This window comes from Astyanax mexicanus, unplaced genomic scaffold, assembly GCF_023375975.1.
Source record: "Astyanax mexicanus isolate ESR-SI-001 unplaced genomic scaffold, AstMex3_surface scaffold_31, whole genome shotgun sequence".
NCBI classification, from domain to species: domain Eukaryota; kingdom Metazoa; phylum Chordata; class Actinopteri; order Characiformes; family Acestrorhamphidae; genus Astyanax; species Astyanax mexicanus.
The window spans coordinates 1,614,275-1,629,829 of NW_026040041.1; the positions used below are offsets into that span (position 1 = coordinate 1,614,275).

A 15,555-nucleotide genomic window follows, 5' to 3' on the forward strand; every position below is an offset into this window, starting at 1 on the left:
ATTGGAAACCTATTATTATATTTCATCCACATTCCCAGCATTTTATAAACAGGTCAGCAAACAAAATCCCAGCAGTAACAGATTTGGTCAAACGTAGAGCTTCAGACACAAATCATCGTCCCGATCTCACCACCTTCATTGGTCCAGGAACTGCACAATTCTAAGCCCGTAAAAACCATAGAGAACATTCAGAAAACAGATGGTAAGGAATGATGGTAGATGGAGACATTTCAAGCGAATTCAAGCACAAACAAAACGAAACAAAATAAAAAATACATGGATAAGACATGTAGACAGGGATAGTTTAGTAACTATAAATATAAAAGAGCTTCTAAACAGGAGAACAGAAAGTGATCTGGACAGTGGTTTATGTCAGTTTCAGAATCACAACAGTGAAACATTTTTGAAAAAAAAAAAAAGGCGGAGTGTTCAGAACAGACTAAAGCCCTATCTGACGGGATCATTTTCGCTTTTATGTTGTTTTTTTATGCTGTGATTTTATTTCCTTCCAGAACGATCAAAAAACTCAGAGATGTGCGTCCGGACGGGACTAAAATTACCGGAGGAGCATGGAGTTCAGAGAAAAACAGTAGATAATTCAGCCTGTAATTTATTTTACCTCGGAGGACGTCTGAGAAAAACACCTACATGGAAATGGAGGAGCTACTGAACGCCGTGATGTCAGGTGACCGAGAAAAAAAGCCTAAAAAATAACTGATCCTCCTGTTTTTTCAATTGCAGTCCAAATGCAGGAGTTTAAGTGTAAAACTAATCCCGTTCAGACAGGGCTTAAGGCTACATTCACATTACAACTTAAAAGTGGAGCAAATGGCAAATAATGGAAATGATGACTAGTCGAATATGTTTTTAAATAACTACACAGGTTGTGAAAATATGGGGTTTCATGTTATTTTTGCGATAATGATATAATAATGATAAGTGATATAACAAAACATTAAATAAAAATAATATATATTTCATTTTAAGAATACACTACTGCAACAAAATGAAAACGTCAAATGTTACTATTGCATACAGTATGATATGATGCATTCCTATCAGAGATATAAAAAATTACAAGAATTTTATCAGATTTGTAACAGAAGTCAATGAATTAGAATGTCATGATAATAATAATAATGCACTCCAAATATCTCCATATATCCAGGATTAAAGTAAAATAAATGATACTGGACAGAGATAATCTGTCTCTAGTAGATATATAATGGGAAATAATGAGAACAGTGTGATTTTTTCTTTTGATAAAAACATTAAAAAAAATTAGAACCCTGATGTGATAATTAGGGGTGGGTGATATGGAACAATATATCAGGGTATAATATAGTTCACCATATTCAAATATGTTGGCGATAGACCCCTAGTGGAATCCATAGTTTCATGACTCAAATATGAGAGTGAACTAGGGAGCATAAATTGGCTTGTAAATGTGAACGTAGCCTAAAAGCTCTGATCTCGGCTAAGAAACCAATGAAAACAAGCTTACAACATAAACAGTGTAAACCAATAATCAAAAAAAACAAAATAACCAACAGTTATAGTTACCTAAACGGGTCAAAACTCAATAAATCATTTGTTAAAAAAAAAAGGTTTTAATTGGACATCATTTTGACAAGACAACTTTTACGCGAAGAAATCAATCAATCAATCAATCAATTAAGCAATTAAGCAAAAGCAGAACCTCAGTTAACATGTGCGCGTCTCGGCTAACAGTAATTCAGTCCCGTATCCAGGACGTATTAGGAATTTTGATTGAGTATCTGACCCACAAGCCCCACTCTGCTGGTCCCTGGAGATGCTGGATGAGGCAGAGTGTCGAGTCTTTGGATCTTTTAGTGCAGTTCTCTTTTAAAGCCCCTCCCCCTGCCCCACATGGTCACTCCCCTCACCTATTTACTCGTTTATTCAATCGTTCATTCACTCATTCGTCCAATCACTCGCTTTACTAATAACCATCATCTTCAGCTCTTAAATAACCTGAGTCTCTGAAAAATTCAAAAAGCCAAACGCCGTCGTTCTTCAGCCGGTTCTCTCTCTCTCTTCCCCGTTCCTCCCCCCCTCGGTTTATCTCTCCTTTATCCTCCGTCTTCCCTCACTCGTACTCGGCGATCAGCACCATCATCCCCACCCCGAACAGCAGAGCCATGATCTCCATCAGCGATTGGCCCACGCTCGACCGCCCCGCCAGCAGCTCCGGGAGGACGGTTACCGTGGCGATGTAGACGAATCCGCCGGCGGTGAAGGGGAGGATCCAGGCCGTGGCGGCAGCACCCACTCCCTCAGCCAATAAGGAGCAGGCTGTACCCGCCAACGCACCAATAGCAGTGAGGAGCTGTAGACACATGGCCTGAACAGAAACAGAGAGCAGAAACTACTTAAAAAAAAAAAACAACAAAGTATGTGTATTTTTTTTTTTTTTTTTTTACAATAAACTAATTTAAACGCCTCATTCCATCATTTTTCATTAATTTTATAATGTCTAGTTGTGTCTCTCGTATAAATAAATGAAACCATGTGAGACGTTTTTTTTTTTTTTTTGTGAAAATAAGTGTTCCGGTGTTTCCTTTTAGCCCTGCTTTAGTTCATTGGATTACTGGTCTCTGAAGAAAGACGAGATTTCATGCTCTTGCTCATGAATATGCATACATGCAAATATATCGCCTCTGATTGGCAAACAGCACTGCAGCAGAAAATGCAAACAAAGCATGTATGCGCAAATTTGAGATACAATAAACTATTTTAAACTAAATAACTACCGTATTTTTCGGACTATAAGGCGCACCGTATTATAAGACGCACTATCAAAGAACGCCTATTTTCTGCTATTTTTCCATACATAGGGCGCATCGCATTATAAGGCGCGTTAAGTGACACTAGAAAGGGTGCCTATATCAAAGTGAACAGGGGTGGCGCCATGTTTCCCTTCCCCCACCGGGGGTGGTCGCTTGCCGGTGGAGCGTCTCAGTATACAAATCTAGCTATTTCAAAGTCAAACGAGTGCTGGATATTAATCTACACAGATTCCTCTCCTGAAAACTGTTTATTTGGGTGAGTTACGTGCTTCAGTTTATTTACAGTAAGCTTAGATTTCCAGATGTCCACTAAGGCTTGCTGCACCAGCGTTAGCATAGCTATCCGCTAGCACGCTAGCTAGTCACCTAAACTAGTAAAGTTAACCCAAACTTAAACGACAGCGTTACACTGAGTAATCCTGCGTGTTCTGGTAAGACAGTGAGATATTAACTCACCTCTGAACAGTGAACGCTTACCGATTAGCATCTAACTCTAATAATACTGCTCCAGCAGTATTAAAAGTGCTAAATTTAGAAAATACTGATCTCTGAACAGTGAAAAAGCTAGCTAGCTAAGCGGTTAGCATCTAGCTAATGCTATTGCTGCTCTGCACGGAGTGTGTGTTTACTGCTCCTTACACCTGACGGGTAAAATTTAGATAATACTGATCTCTGAACAGTGAATAAGCTAGCTAATGCTATTTGCTGCTCCAGCCTCGGAGCTGCACGGCTCTGGACTCTGTATAGCACTGAAACTCTGTATAACGCTGCACGGAGTGTGTGTTTACTGCTCCTTACAACCTGACGAGTAAAATTTAGATAATACTGATCTCAGTGAATAAGCTAGCTAGCTTAGCGGTTAGCATCTAGCTAATGCTATTGCTGCTCCAGCCTCGGAGCTGCACGGCTCTGGACTCTGTATAGCACTGAAACTCTCTATAACGCTGCACGGAGTGTGTGTTTACTGCTCCTTACAACCTGACGAGTAAAATCCATACAAAAGGCGCACCGTATTATAAGACGCACTGTCAATTTTTGTGAAAATTAAAAGTTTTTAAGTGCGCCTTATAGTCCGAAAAATACGGTATATGCCTATTTAATTACAATAAACAAATTTAAACAAACTGTGTAAATATGTATGATTAACTAATTTAAACAAATCAAGTATGTGCATTTTTCTTGTAACTCTGAGTTACAATAAACGGTATCACTTTAAAATAAGAGTACCTTTATAAAGGGTTTATAAATGGTTTACAATTAGTGCCAAATAGTGAATCACAGCCATCTATATTGTTGCCCTTTCTACGTATGTGTTATAACTGATTATTAAGGATTTTTAAGGTATTTACAACCTAATTAGTAACCATTAATAAACTAATTGTAAACCATTTATAAACCCTTTATAAAGGTACTCTTATTTTAAAGTGGTACGCAATAAACTACTTAAAAACTAAGTATGTGTATATCTGTATGTGTATATTTAAAACAAGTATGTGCATATTTAAGTTTTAAGAAACTAATTCAAATAAACAAAATATGTGCATAATTGAGTTACAATAAACTATTTTAAACAAACTAAGTATGTGTATATTTAACTTACAATAAACTAAATTTAACAAAATAAGTAAGTGTAAATTTGAATTACAATAAACTAATTATAAAAAAATAATTATGCGCATATTTAAGTTACAATAAACTATTTCAAACAAATGAAATATGTGCCTATTTGAGTTACTATGAACTACTTTAAAAACTAGGTATGTGCATATTAAATTAATATATGAAGAGTTTTTTTTCAGGTAAATTTTGAGAATTTCTATTAGTCAATTCTTCAGGAAATTTTGACACGGTGTAAGGGACAGTTTGTGTGTTTAAATGATGTAGTAAATTAAGTGAACATTATGAAATATTTAAAAACTACTACAGACTATTTCATGTCTACTATTTAACTGCCCAGTGTTTATATTACTTTATTAGATAAAAAAATATTGAAAGACCCTTTATAAAAGAGCCTTATTTTAAAAGTGGTACCCATTTTTTATTAAACTATTTATTAGATTACGGCTAATAAAAACTGACCAGTAAAAACGCAGGTCATCACACTCACCTTCCTCTTGGTGCATCCTGATTGGACGAGAATGGCGAAGTCTCCGATCTCGTGAGGAACCTCGTGCAGCAGGATGGTGATGGTGGTTACCACGCCGACCGTCGGCCCGACCAGGAAGGAAGCTCCGATAGCCAGACCGTCCGTGAAGTTATGAGTGAAATCAGCCGCCAGGTTCAGGTAGCCAGACACCTTAATATCTGATCCAGAGAGAGAGGGAACCAATCAGAGACCAGATTACTGAGAGATTATACCTAATGTCGTGTTTTCCCACATGCAGGTAACATACTGTATTTTTTGCATTATAAGGTTCACTAAAATCCTTTAAATTTTCCCCGAAATCATCACAGCTCCTTATAATCCGGTGCTCCTTATGTATGAATTCTATCAGTCAGGTATTAAGGAGCAGTAAAGACACTCTGCTGAAGTACAGAGTTATACAGGAGTTTCAGTGAAGTTTCTCCAGCACTAGCATTAGCATTAGATGCTAACCGTGCTAAAGGCTAGCTCTTTGGCCGTCCAGAGGGGAGTTTTATTTGCCTGTAGCCTGCTGCTAAACCCAGATAGCACTGCTGGAGGAGCATTAGCATTAGCCGCTAACCACAGCGCTAACACTTTTTCCGTTCAGAGGTGAGTATATCAGACTGTAGTCTACGTCTAGCTAGCTAATATCGCCCTGGCTTACCAGAACAAATACCACCCAAATAAACAGAGAAATCTGTGTAGATTTACATCCAGCCCTCTTTTGAAGAATTATAGTTTTGTTGACTTAGCTTAGCTTTATAGGTCTCGACACCCCTGTTCCTACTACTAGCTACTATTATCACACAAAATGCACTTTATAATCTGGTGTGCCTTATCGTGCAAAAACGAAGAGAAGAAGAGAAAGAAAAGGCGGTGCTAAACTCATAATGTAGACAAGCTTTTTTTCTGAATTAATTTCATCGTTCAATTACAGTACAACTCAGAAGTACATGAAGAAATTTTAGTTGCAATTGTAAGGGACTGTTAATGAATTGTTTCATATACAGTAGGTTATATTAGTGACCTAATGATGTCTTGTCTGTTATGCATCTGAACAAAAAAGACGTGGAATTATAAGATTATACCTTTTATTTATAATAATTCCTTTGAATTCGAATTTTAATTTAAACCATTTTAAATTCTTTCATACTAAAAAGTGATATATGATTAAATTTGATTAACTAATCGCAGAGACTGACAGCAGTACTGAAGGAACAAACCTTCTCTTACATTAAAAACACAGCAAACTCTGGAAACTAAAACAGCTGGTTTAACAATTTATGATAAAATTAGTCAATCTCCTACCAGAGTTCTCCTCCTTTGCTTTCTTCGATTTCTTCTCTTTTTTGTCTTTCTCTCCTTTTTTCACGTCTTCTTTTTTCTCCTCTCCATCACTATCTTTCGCTTTTGTTGGAGCTGAAAACGTAAAAATAATACAATGTTTAAAAATATAAAACAATGAGATTATCGTAATTATCATAATTGTATAAAATATTCAGTAAGTGATGCTTCCCTGGTTATTTAGCTCTAAATCTGATTTAATTCTGAAACGATAACCATCATTAACAGCAGTGTTACTGTACGACCTTATGAGTCCCTGCACTCTCATGCAGAATGACCTCATTAAATTACCATTTTCCCCAGGCAGAGTCTGCACTGGTGTCCCACAAGGCTCTGCACTCGGTCCTCTTCGGTTTTCACTCTACTCTCACTCTCTTGGTGCTGCAATGGCTGAAGCACAAATCCTGTGTGAAGCTGTGGATGAGCAGCTACTGTCCTCCGCTTCCTTTATACAGATTTTGTCTTTTACAACTTCCGCATACAGCAGGAAAAATAAGGATTTAATTCTGCTGATTTTACGAGTTTCCATAACTACAAAGTAGTGCTGGGCGGTATAACGGTTCATACGGTATATCAAAGGCGAAACTAGAACCGGAATACGTTTACATTTACATTCTTTATCCGTTTTTCTGATAATAAAGACTGATTTCTTCATATTTTGTGGGACAAAGTAAACCCTATACTAAGCAAAGCCTTAAATTAAAGTATTGTTTTTTTTATATTATATGTACTAACAGTACAGTAACTCACAAATCTATATTAAAGCCCAGTCATGCAAAAAATAAAAAGTAAAAAAATTGTATATATTGTTGTATATATTTATTTGTGCAGATATAATGTCATCTGACTTAATTAAACAGACATTTATAATACATATATCTGCTCCTCCCTCCTGGTTTTGAATGGTTATTGTGACTCACTCAAACCTGGAGGGACTAAAGAAGAGTTAAAATAATGTTTTTTTTCTAATCCAGTTTATTTTATATTACTGTGGTTTACCAGTTGTTTTGGTAAAGTGTCTTATTTATTATTTAGCTGTTTTTTTTTTTTCAGCTAATAAAGTCTGATTTCTTCATATATTGTGTATATATTTTGTGGGACAAAGTAAACCCTATACTAACCAAAGCCTTAATTTAAAGCCTTTGTGTTTTATATTATATGTACTTCTAACAGTACAGTAAGTCACAAACCTTTATAAAAGCTCAGTTTTGCAAAAAAAAAAAAACCTAATAAAAATACTGTGATATACTGTAAAACCGCCAGAATCTTGAAAAATACCGTGATATGCATTGATATGATTTTGGCCATACCGCCCAGCACTACAACAAAGAATGTTGAGTTCTGTCATTTTTTTATCGCAGATACACTTAAACTGGTGAGACAATCTAAAAACAATATCCAAAAAATAACTAGCAAATTAATTTGCATTTAACTGCATGAAGTAAATATTTATTTTGCATTCATTACCTGTAATAATTACACCTGTTTGAACTCGTTACCTGTATAAAACACACCTGTCCTCACAATCAATCAATTAACCAATCACACTTCAACCTCTCCACCATGACCAAGACCAAAGATCTGAAACCTCTAAAAACACCAGGAACTAAACTGTAGACCTGCAGAAGACTGGGATGAGCTACAGGAAAACAGGAAGCAGCTCGGAAAAAAACAACAATTGTTGGCCCAATTATTAAAAAAAATATTAATGGAGCACCATATGAGATTGCATCCCAACTGTGAAGCATAGGGGTGGAAACATACAAACATACAAACTTTAGGGGGACTTTCCTGCAAATAAGAGCATTGAAAATGGGTCGCGGCTGGGTCTTCCAGCATGACAATGACCCGAAACACACAGCCAGCCACATGTTACAAGGGTTGGACAATGAAACGGAAACATTATGGGTGACATACCAGAGTTCAAAACAGGACAAATTGTTGGTCCCTATATTACCATAGTTTAATGTGTATTTTCAATGTTTTGTGGCTGAATTCTTCAAAACAAGCATAAAAAAAACTGCTAGTAGTTTGTCTCAGTAGCTAGCTGGCTAACTTTCCTGTTGTACCTTAAGTGGTCTAACAGACAGCAGCGGCTGCAGCATTTAAGGCGGAACGGTAACAATTAATATAACTATTATATAACTGTTATTAACATCATTTAAAAAAATCTTAATATCAATAATAGTCCTCTCATTTTCAAATTTAAATTTCTTGATTATGGATTATACTTTTGGTTCGCAAAACTTTTGACCCCATTTTGACGCCATAATTTATCCCCATAAAAATAAAAAAGAGAGATATAAAAAGGTGTGTGATGGACGATAAGAGGTTTTACCGTGAGAGTGTGAATGAGAGTGCCCTCCCTTCAGCAGACGAACAAACTTCTCAACCACCAGAAACGCAACAATTCCCCCCAGAACCCAAAGACCCACCGACATCATGTGACCATGAGCCGCTCCTGTAGAGACAGAAAAAATAAAGTTAATGTGAATAAATATTCAACTAATAAAAAGATACATTTATCCATTTTTTACCCATTTATCTTTCTAATTTTGCAAGTTAAATGCTCCATCAGCAGCCGGAGTGTGTGTGTGTGTGTGTGTCTCTCTCTCTCTCTCTCTCTCTCTGGCTGCTGATGGACCAACAATCATTTACACCAATACTGCACCTCCTAACCAATGCCATACCATGAGAGTGACCATGTGACTCCTCGCTGGCATGTGAGTGGCCGTGGTCCTCGTTTCCATGGTGAGAGTGCGGTTCTGTAAAGAGAAAAAGACTTTTATTTTAATTTGATCTTATTTTATGATTACATTTGTTCAGATTCCTGCAGCATCTTTGTTTGTATTTACAGTGGCTTGCAAAAGTATTCATACCCCTTCAACCTTTTCACATTCTGTCACCTTTTAAAAACATACTTAAATGTGGTTTATTGAGATTTTGAGTGATGGATCAATACAAACTAGCGTATAATTGTGAAGTGGACCAGCTTCCCTGCATCCGCACAGCATGATGCTGCCGCCACCATGTTTCACAGTGGGGATGGTGTGTTCAGGGTGATGAGCAGTCCCTCATTAGTGTATAGTGTGTGTATATACATACCCAGGGCGTGTGGGATGAGGTGCAGGAAGGCGTCCCCCAGCAGGCCTCCGGAGGCGAAGCTGAGCAGAACCTTCAGCAGGTTCTGGTGCTGATCCGTGTTTGATTGGACGGGGATGAGGAAGAGGATGAGGAAGGGCGCGGCGCTGATCAGCAGAGTGGCTCCGATCGCCTGAACCAGACACAACACCCCAGTTAATAAACATATGGACATAAACACGTAAACTACAGAGCTAATATATACTCAATATACTGTATGGACAAGAGTCGCCTGGCCTCGGCTTCCAGGGCTACAGTCCCGAATGATTATCCAGTAGCCCCAAACTGTTTCACTCAGCTCAGCTGTATTATTAATAATGATCAATCATGGTGCCGTTTCAAGGATAAAGTTTCGACTTTCAGGAGAAAGATAAAAAGCCAATCAGCTTGCTGGTTTTGCGGTATGCTGTGGAGAAGTGCACATGTGCTGCATTCATTAAAAAAAACTAAAATATATATATATATATATATTTTTTTTGCATTATTGAGATGCAACTAGCTGATATTAAAACAAATATGGATATACTGTGATTTTTCTAAGAGAAAGGTAATGTAGCTAACCATGTAAATTGTGATGACTCTTTCTGATGGTTAAAAAGACTCAATTGTGATTAATAAAATGCAGTTTGTGTCTAGTCAGTTAGCGTAACTTGGAATTAGCTAAATGGGTAATGAAGGTTTGAGAAAAACAAATATATAAATGTAAAAGTTTAACTTGCCCTGATGTACCTGATCAGCTGATCACTATTACTTCTTTAAGTTGTGTTTATTAATTTAGGATTACATGACTTAGTGTAAGATATAATGAAGGAAAATTAATTTAGCTAACTAGTTATCTAGAACCTGGATGTTGTGGATAGCCAGAATTTAATACTTGAATACTTTGTGTTGCTAGTTTAAAGCAGTTTCTTAACCCATAATACTGTTTTTTGGTCACAGTCATTTTGCAAAATTTGTGCACCCTTTGTTCAATTTTAAATCCAATAAATAAAAAAAATTATATATAACTACAAATTATAGTGTTAAACATTATATATCTGAATACTTATTGTTAATATATATATATATATATATATATATATATATATATATATATATATATATATATATATATATATATATATATATATATATATATATAAAATTAACTGGGCTGAGCACAAGATCTATACATACTCAAGCAACGCCCCTGATCGGGACCCCTTCTCATTCACCGTTTCTTCAGAAACTATTATAATTCATAAATCAAAAGTTTAAAAAAGGTCATTTCTGCTCAGGAGGGTCCTATTCTATTGGCAGTAATTCTCTACAGGGACTAAATGAAGCTGTGAACGTGAGTGTGCATTATTTACACGTCTGTGTCAGCAGCAGAGGGTGCAATATTAAAGTAGCTGAATTCAGCATTCTGAAGAACAGGGTGAGGAAGGTTTCAGACAGAAAATCCATATTCTATAATAGTGATATTCTCATAATCATTCTCTATTTTTCAACATCTACTTTATAAATTACTTTTGAGTACCCATTATGATTTTTTCAGCATCTACTCTAAAAAGTACTATTGTGTACCCAGCATCCAGTATGACTTTTACTTTTGAGTTACCACTAAAAATTGTGAAGTTTCTACTCTATAATTAACTTTTTACTATTGAGTACCCACTATGAATTGTTCAGCATGTATTCCATAAATTACTAGAGAAGATCCACTATGAATTGTTCAACATCTACTCTATAATTAACTATTTAAATTCAGTATTCACTATTCATTTTTTAGCATCTACTCTATAAATTACTAAAGTCCCCACTATGAATTTTTCAGCATCTACTCTATAATTAACTATTAAAATTCAGTGTCCACTATGAATTGTTTTGCATCAAGTACAAAATTTTACTAATGAGTTCCCACTATAAATTGTTTAGTAGCTGCTCTATAATTATCTATTCAGAATCAGTATTCACTATGAATTTTTAAGCATCTACTCTATGAATTAGTACTGAGTACTCAATATGATTTTTTCAGCATCTACTCTATAAATTACTATTCAGTGCCCACTATGAATCATTCAGCGTCTATTCTATAAATTACTAATCAGAATCAGTATTCACTATGAATGTTTTTAGCATCTACTCTAAAATTAACTGTTTAAATTCAGTATTTACTATGTATTTTTCAGCATATACTCTATAAATTACTATTGTGTACCTACTATGAATTGTTCAGCATCCAGTATAAACTTTACAAATGAGTACTCACTATGAACGGTTCAGTCTCTACTGAATTTAAGTAAATAATTATAGAGTATTCACTAAGAGTTTTCAGTAAACTATTCAGTAAATACTATTCAGTATCCAGTATGAATGATCTCTTTACCTGCATCCAGAGCTCCAGGGTGGTCCTCCCCTCGGCCTCCAGGTCTCGCTTCACCCTCTCTTCACCTGTACCGTGGCTGTGGGCGTGTCCATGATCATGGGCGTGGTCGTGAGAGTGGCCATGATCGTGGTGGTGCCCGTGGTTGTGGTGGTGCCCGTGGTCGTGCCCGTGGTCGTGCCCGTGGTCATGGGCGTGGCCATCGTCGTGTTCATGGGTGTGGCCATGATGAAGCTCCTCCTCCTCCGGATGCTGCAGGTTTGCCTCGGGGCTCCACTTGCTCGCCCCGTGGTGCATCTTTACGCCACCGTGGGAGTGTCCATGGCAACCACCCTCACCGTGAGAGTGCCCGTGGTGTCCATGGGAGTGGGCGTGGCCATGGTCATGGGAGTGAGAGTGGGCGTGGCTCAGATGGGTTGCCAGCACCACTAAACCAACCACCAGCAGCAGCGCAGCCAGGGGAAAAGCCCTCATCTCACCTGCAGAGGAAGAAGAAGAACCAGGTCTGTAATTTTTTACAGCTGAAACTGTGCCAGGAACATCCCAGCGGACGCCCTGCGCCAACACACAGCGGGCAAACACTGCCACGCCCAACCGGGGACGCCAGGGTCTGCAAACAGACCACCCAGCTGCAGCGAGTACAGACTACAGGAACAAAACTATACAAAAATAAAACTCTGTTACAGCAAATTACACCCAGACCTTAAACACTGCCACCCAAACACTCAACCACACTGAGCACAGGGACTTTTATTTTGAAAAGACAAATGATTACACTGTAAATAACACTGCACACTGTAATGTTCCTTAAACACTGACTCGATCCACCATACGCTCAGAAAAACATATATTTTCAAACATTATCACAAGTTACTAAACAAAAAACAACACCTGACACCTGTAACGAAAACTAAGAACCACTGGGTGGTTTATAGGGTATACCTGGCAACCTAGCACCATAACATGTAAACAGTATGCTTGTTAAAGTACATTGTTAATAAACATTGGGGATATTACATGCATTTATTGCCAAACATTGCAATAAATACTGTGCATCGTGAAAATATATTTGAAAATACATATTGTCCAGCTCTGGTGTTACACAATTGTGCATCTTTATACTGTTATCTTTTTTCTCAACAATTTAGTTTAATCAATTCTTTTTCTTATTTGCTTATACATGTTTTATTTAACATTAGAGTAACAAAAAAATGTTGTGCTTTCTATTACAATATATTTCCTATAGAAACATAGATTTAACTGGATAGATTTATCTAACTTGGTGACTAGCTAAACCCCACATACTGTAAACTGGCCAAACTCTACCACCTAAACCAGCGTTGTTGTTTTTTTTAATAACAGTGGTGTTATGATGGTTATGGTAAGGCAAGTCATGCAGGTTGACCAACTTGGTATTGATGGTCTTTCAGCATGGTCAAACTTTCTCTGATTGGATATTCAACCTTCACTGGATGGGTTGAACATGACCGATGAGCAGATAAACCCTTCATACTGTAAACTGGCCAAAATCCAAACTAGTCAACCACCTTAAACCAGCTTGATTATTCAGTAGAAATAAGGACAGATGAATGGAAAGGACTAGGCTTGGTTCTAGGAAATCCAAGAGAGATAGTTAACCAATCTGAAAAATTTGAACATGCAAGTAGACCAATAAGACCAAGCTGGTCTACCAGCACAGTCAAACTTTCTCAGATTGGTTAATTAACCTAGCTTGATGACCAGATAAACTCTCAAACTCAAAAAGAAAACACACTGTAAATTGGTAAAATTTTAAACCAGTTAACCACCTTAATCCATCTTTGATTTTTATAATAGTTATAATCTACACAGCACTGGATGGAGGAGATTTTCCATTAAAATGAAAAGGACTAGGCTTAGATCTAGGTAATGCCAGTAATGCTGGTTGACCAACTTGGTCTTATTGGTCTACCAATGATCAAACTTTCTCAGATTGGATACCTAACCTTTGGATATATTGATTAAGCTTGGTATCCAGAACTCTCAAACTTAAAAAGAAAACATACTGTAAATTGGAAAAAATGTTAAACTAGTCAACCATCTTAACCAGCTTTGTTTATTTCCCCAACAGTGATGAGCTACACAACAATAGGACTAGTTCTCAGTTCTAGGTAATGCAAGTCATGCTGGTTGACCACCTTGGTCTTGTAGGTCTACCAGAATGATCCAACTTTCTCAGATTGGTTTGCTATCTTGTTGGTAAGGTTTACCATGATTGATGACCAGCTAATTGGCCAAAATCTACACTGATCAACCGCCTTAATCCTTCTTTGTTTTTATAATAGTGATGATCTACACAGCATTAGATATAGAGGAGATTTTACATTGAAATGGAAAGAATAGGCTCAGTTCTAGGTAATGCAAGTCATGCTGGTGCACCAACTTGGTCTTATTGGTCTACCAGCATGATTAAATTTTCTCAGATTGGATATCTAAACTAGCTTGGATATACTGAGCAAGTTTGGTGACCAGCTGAACTATTTAACTAAAAAAAAAAAAACATGCTGTAATCCAGCGTTATTTCTCCTTTGAAAAGTAAATGCGTCTTTAGGCTAAGCTACACAGGCTTTACAGAGGTAAATCCAGGTTTAAACTTTGATAATTGTACAGATTTAGTCCAGTTTAATTCAGCTGCAGCTCATTAAAATCAAAGTCTCCACTGGTTCCATTCAAACAGCGCAGATAATAAGCTTAGAAAACACCTAAAATTATGAGTTTCTTTGATTTTACCAAATTAAAAACCTCTGGAATATAATCAAGAGGAAGATGGATGATCACAAACCATCAAACCACCAAACTGAACTGCTTGAATTTTTACACCAGGAGTAAAGCAGCATAAAGTTATCCAAAAGCAGTGTGTAAGACTGGTGGAGGAGAACATGATGCCAAGATGCATGAAAAAAAACTGTGATTAAAAACCAGGGTTATTCCACCAAATATTGATTTCTGAACTCTTAAAACTTTATGAATATGAACTTGTTTTCTTTGCATTATTTGAGGTCTGAAAGTTCTGCATATTTTTGTTATTTCAGCCATTTCTCATTTCCTGTATCTCCAGGCAGGTCAGAGTGTATAGTAAATGTATATATACAGTGAGAGTTGTGTGTATAAGTGGATGTAGAGCAGAATAAAGTGTTTTATAGAGATAATAACAGATCTGATCACAATGGCCTCCTGATTAAAGAGCTGCAGCAGGAGATCTGAGCTGATTTCATTGGTTAATCTGCTGTTTCTGAGCTGTACAGGTATGAACTCACCTGTGTGCAGGTCGGGCTCCGGGCTGTAGCGCTGTATTTAAGGAATAAATGGGGTAAAATCTGCAGTTTTCGCTCAGAAAGCGCTGCAGATCTGATGCTCCTCTCCCTGAAAACCGACGTGGCGTTTAGTCAAGCTGGGGAAATCTCGCGAGATATCCTGCGAACACGTAAAGCGCCGCTTTCTGTTCAAATCTCGCGATATCTTAGTGTTCAGTGTTTATTGGCGCCGTGGTCACGTGTTACTGAATTTAAACGTTCGGATTTCTTGTTCGTTTTTTTTTTTTTTTCTCTTTTTTTGCCTCTTTTTAAACATTTTCCCTTGTTTTTTTTATTTTGTCATCACGTGGACATAATCATAACGCACGTGTTGTAACGCTCGAATTATAATAATGCAAATTAATATGATAAAATATATCAGTTTCTGAATCAGTTTCTCTGATTTTACTATTTATAGGTATAGGCTTGAGTGAAATT

The 15,555-nt window shown here is 37.0% G+C and overlaps 1 protein-coding gene across 1 annotated transcript; it reads right to left on the reverse strand.

Annotated features, from left to right (window-relative positions):
* Position 1: 1 nt before the first annotated feature.
* On the reverse strand, positions 2-15,216 carry LOC125788929 (zinc transporter Slc39a7-like). Its single transcript, XM_049472876.1, has 8 exons — positions 15,082-15,216; positions 11,789-12,264; positions 9,385-9,553; positions 8,970-9,044; positions 8,618-8,740; positions 6,244-6,354; positions 4,918-5,114; positions 2-2,365 (listed from the first exon to the last, which is right to left on the reverse strand). The coding sequence occupies exons 2-8, from the start codon at positions 12,257-12,259 to the stop codon at positions 2,111-2,113; spliced, it is 1,401 nt and encodes a 466-aa protein (XP_049328833.1). The 5' UTR covers positions 12,260-12,264; positions 15,082-15,216; the 3' UTR covers positions 2-2,110.
* Between the last annotated feature and the right edge of the window lie 339 nt (positions 15,217-15,555).

What these genes read in the sequence shown, in the direction of transcription:
- LOC125788929 (XM_049472876.1), bottom strand. Translation starts at nt 12,259, where the DNA reads ATGAGGGCTTTTCCCCTGGCTGCGCTGCTGCTGGTGGTTGGTTTAGTG. An exon ending in GTCACATGGTCACTCTCATG is followed by an intron (nt 8,741 to 8,969) that starts GTATGGCATTGG and finishes CTGTCTCTACAG; the next exon opens with GAGCGGCTCATGGTCACATG. An exon ending in CTCTCATTCACACTCTCACG is followed by an intron (nt 6,355 to 8,617) that starts GTAAAACCTCTT and finishes TTACGTTTTCAG; the next exon opens with CTCCAACAAAAGCGAAAGAT.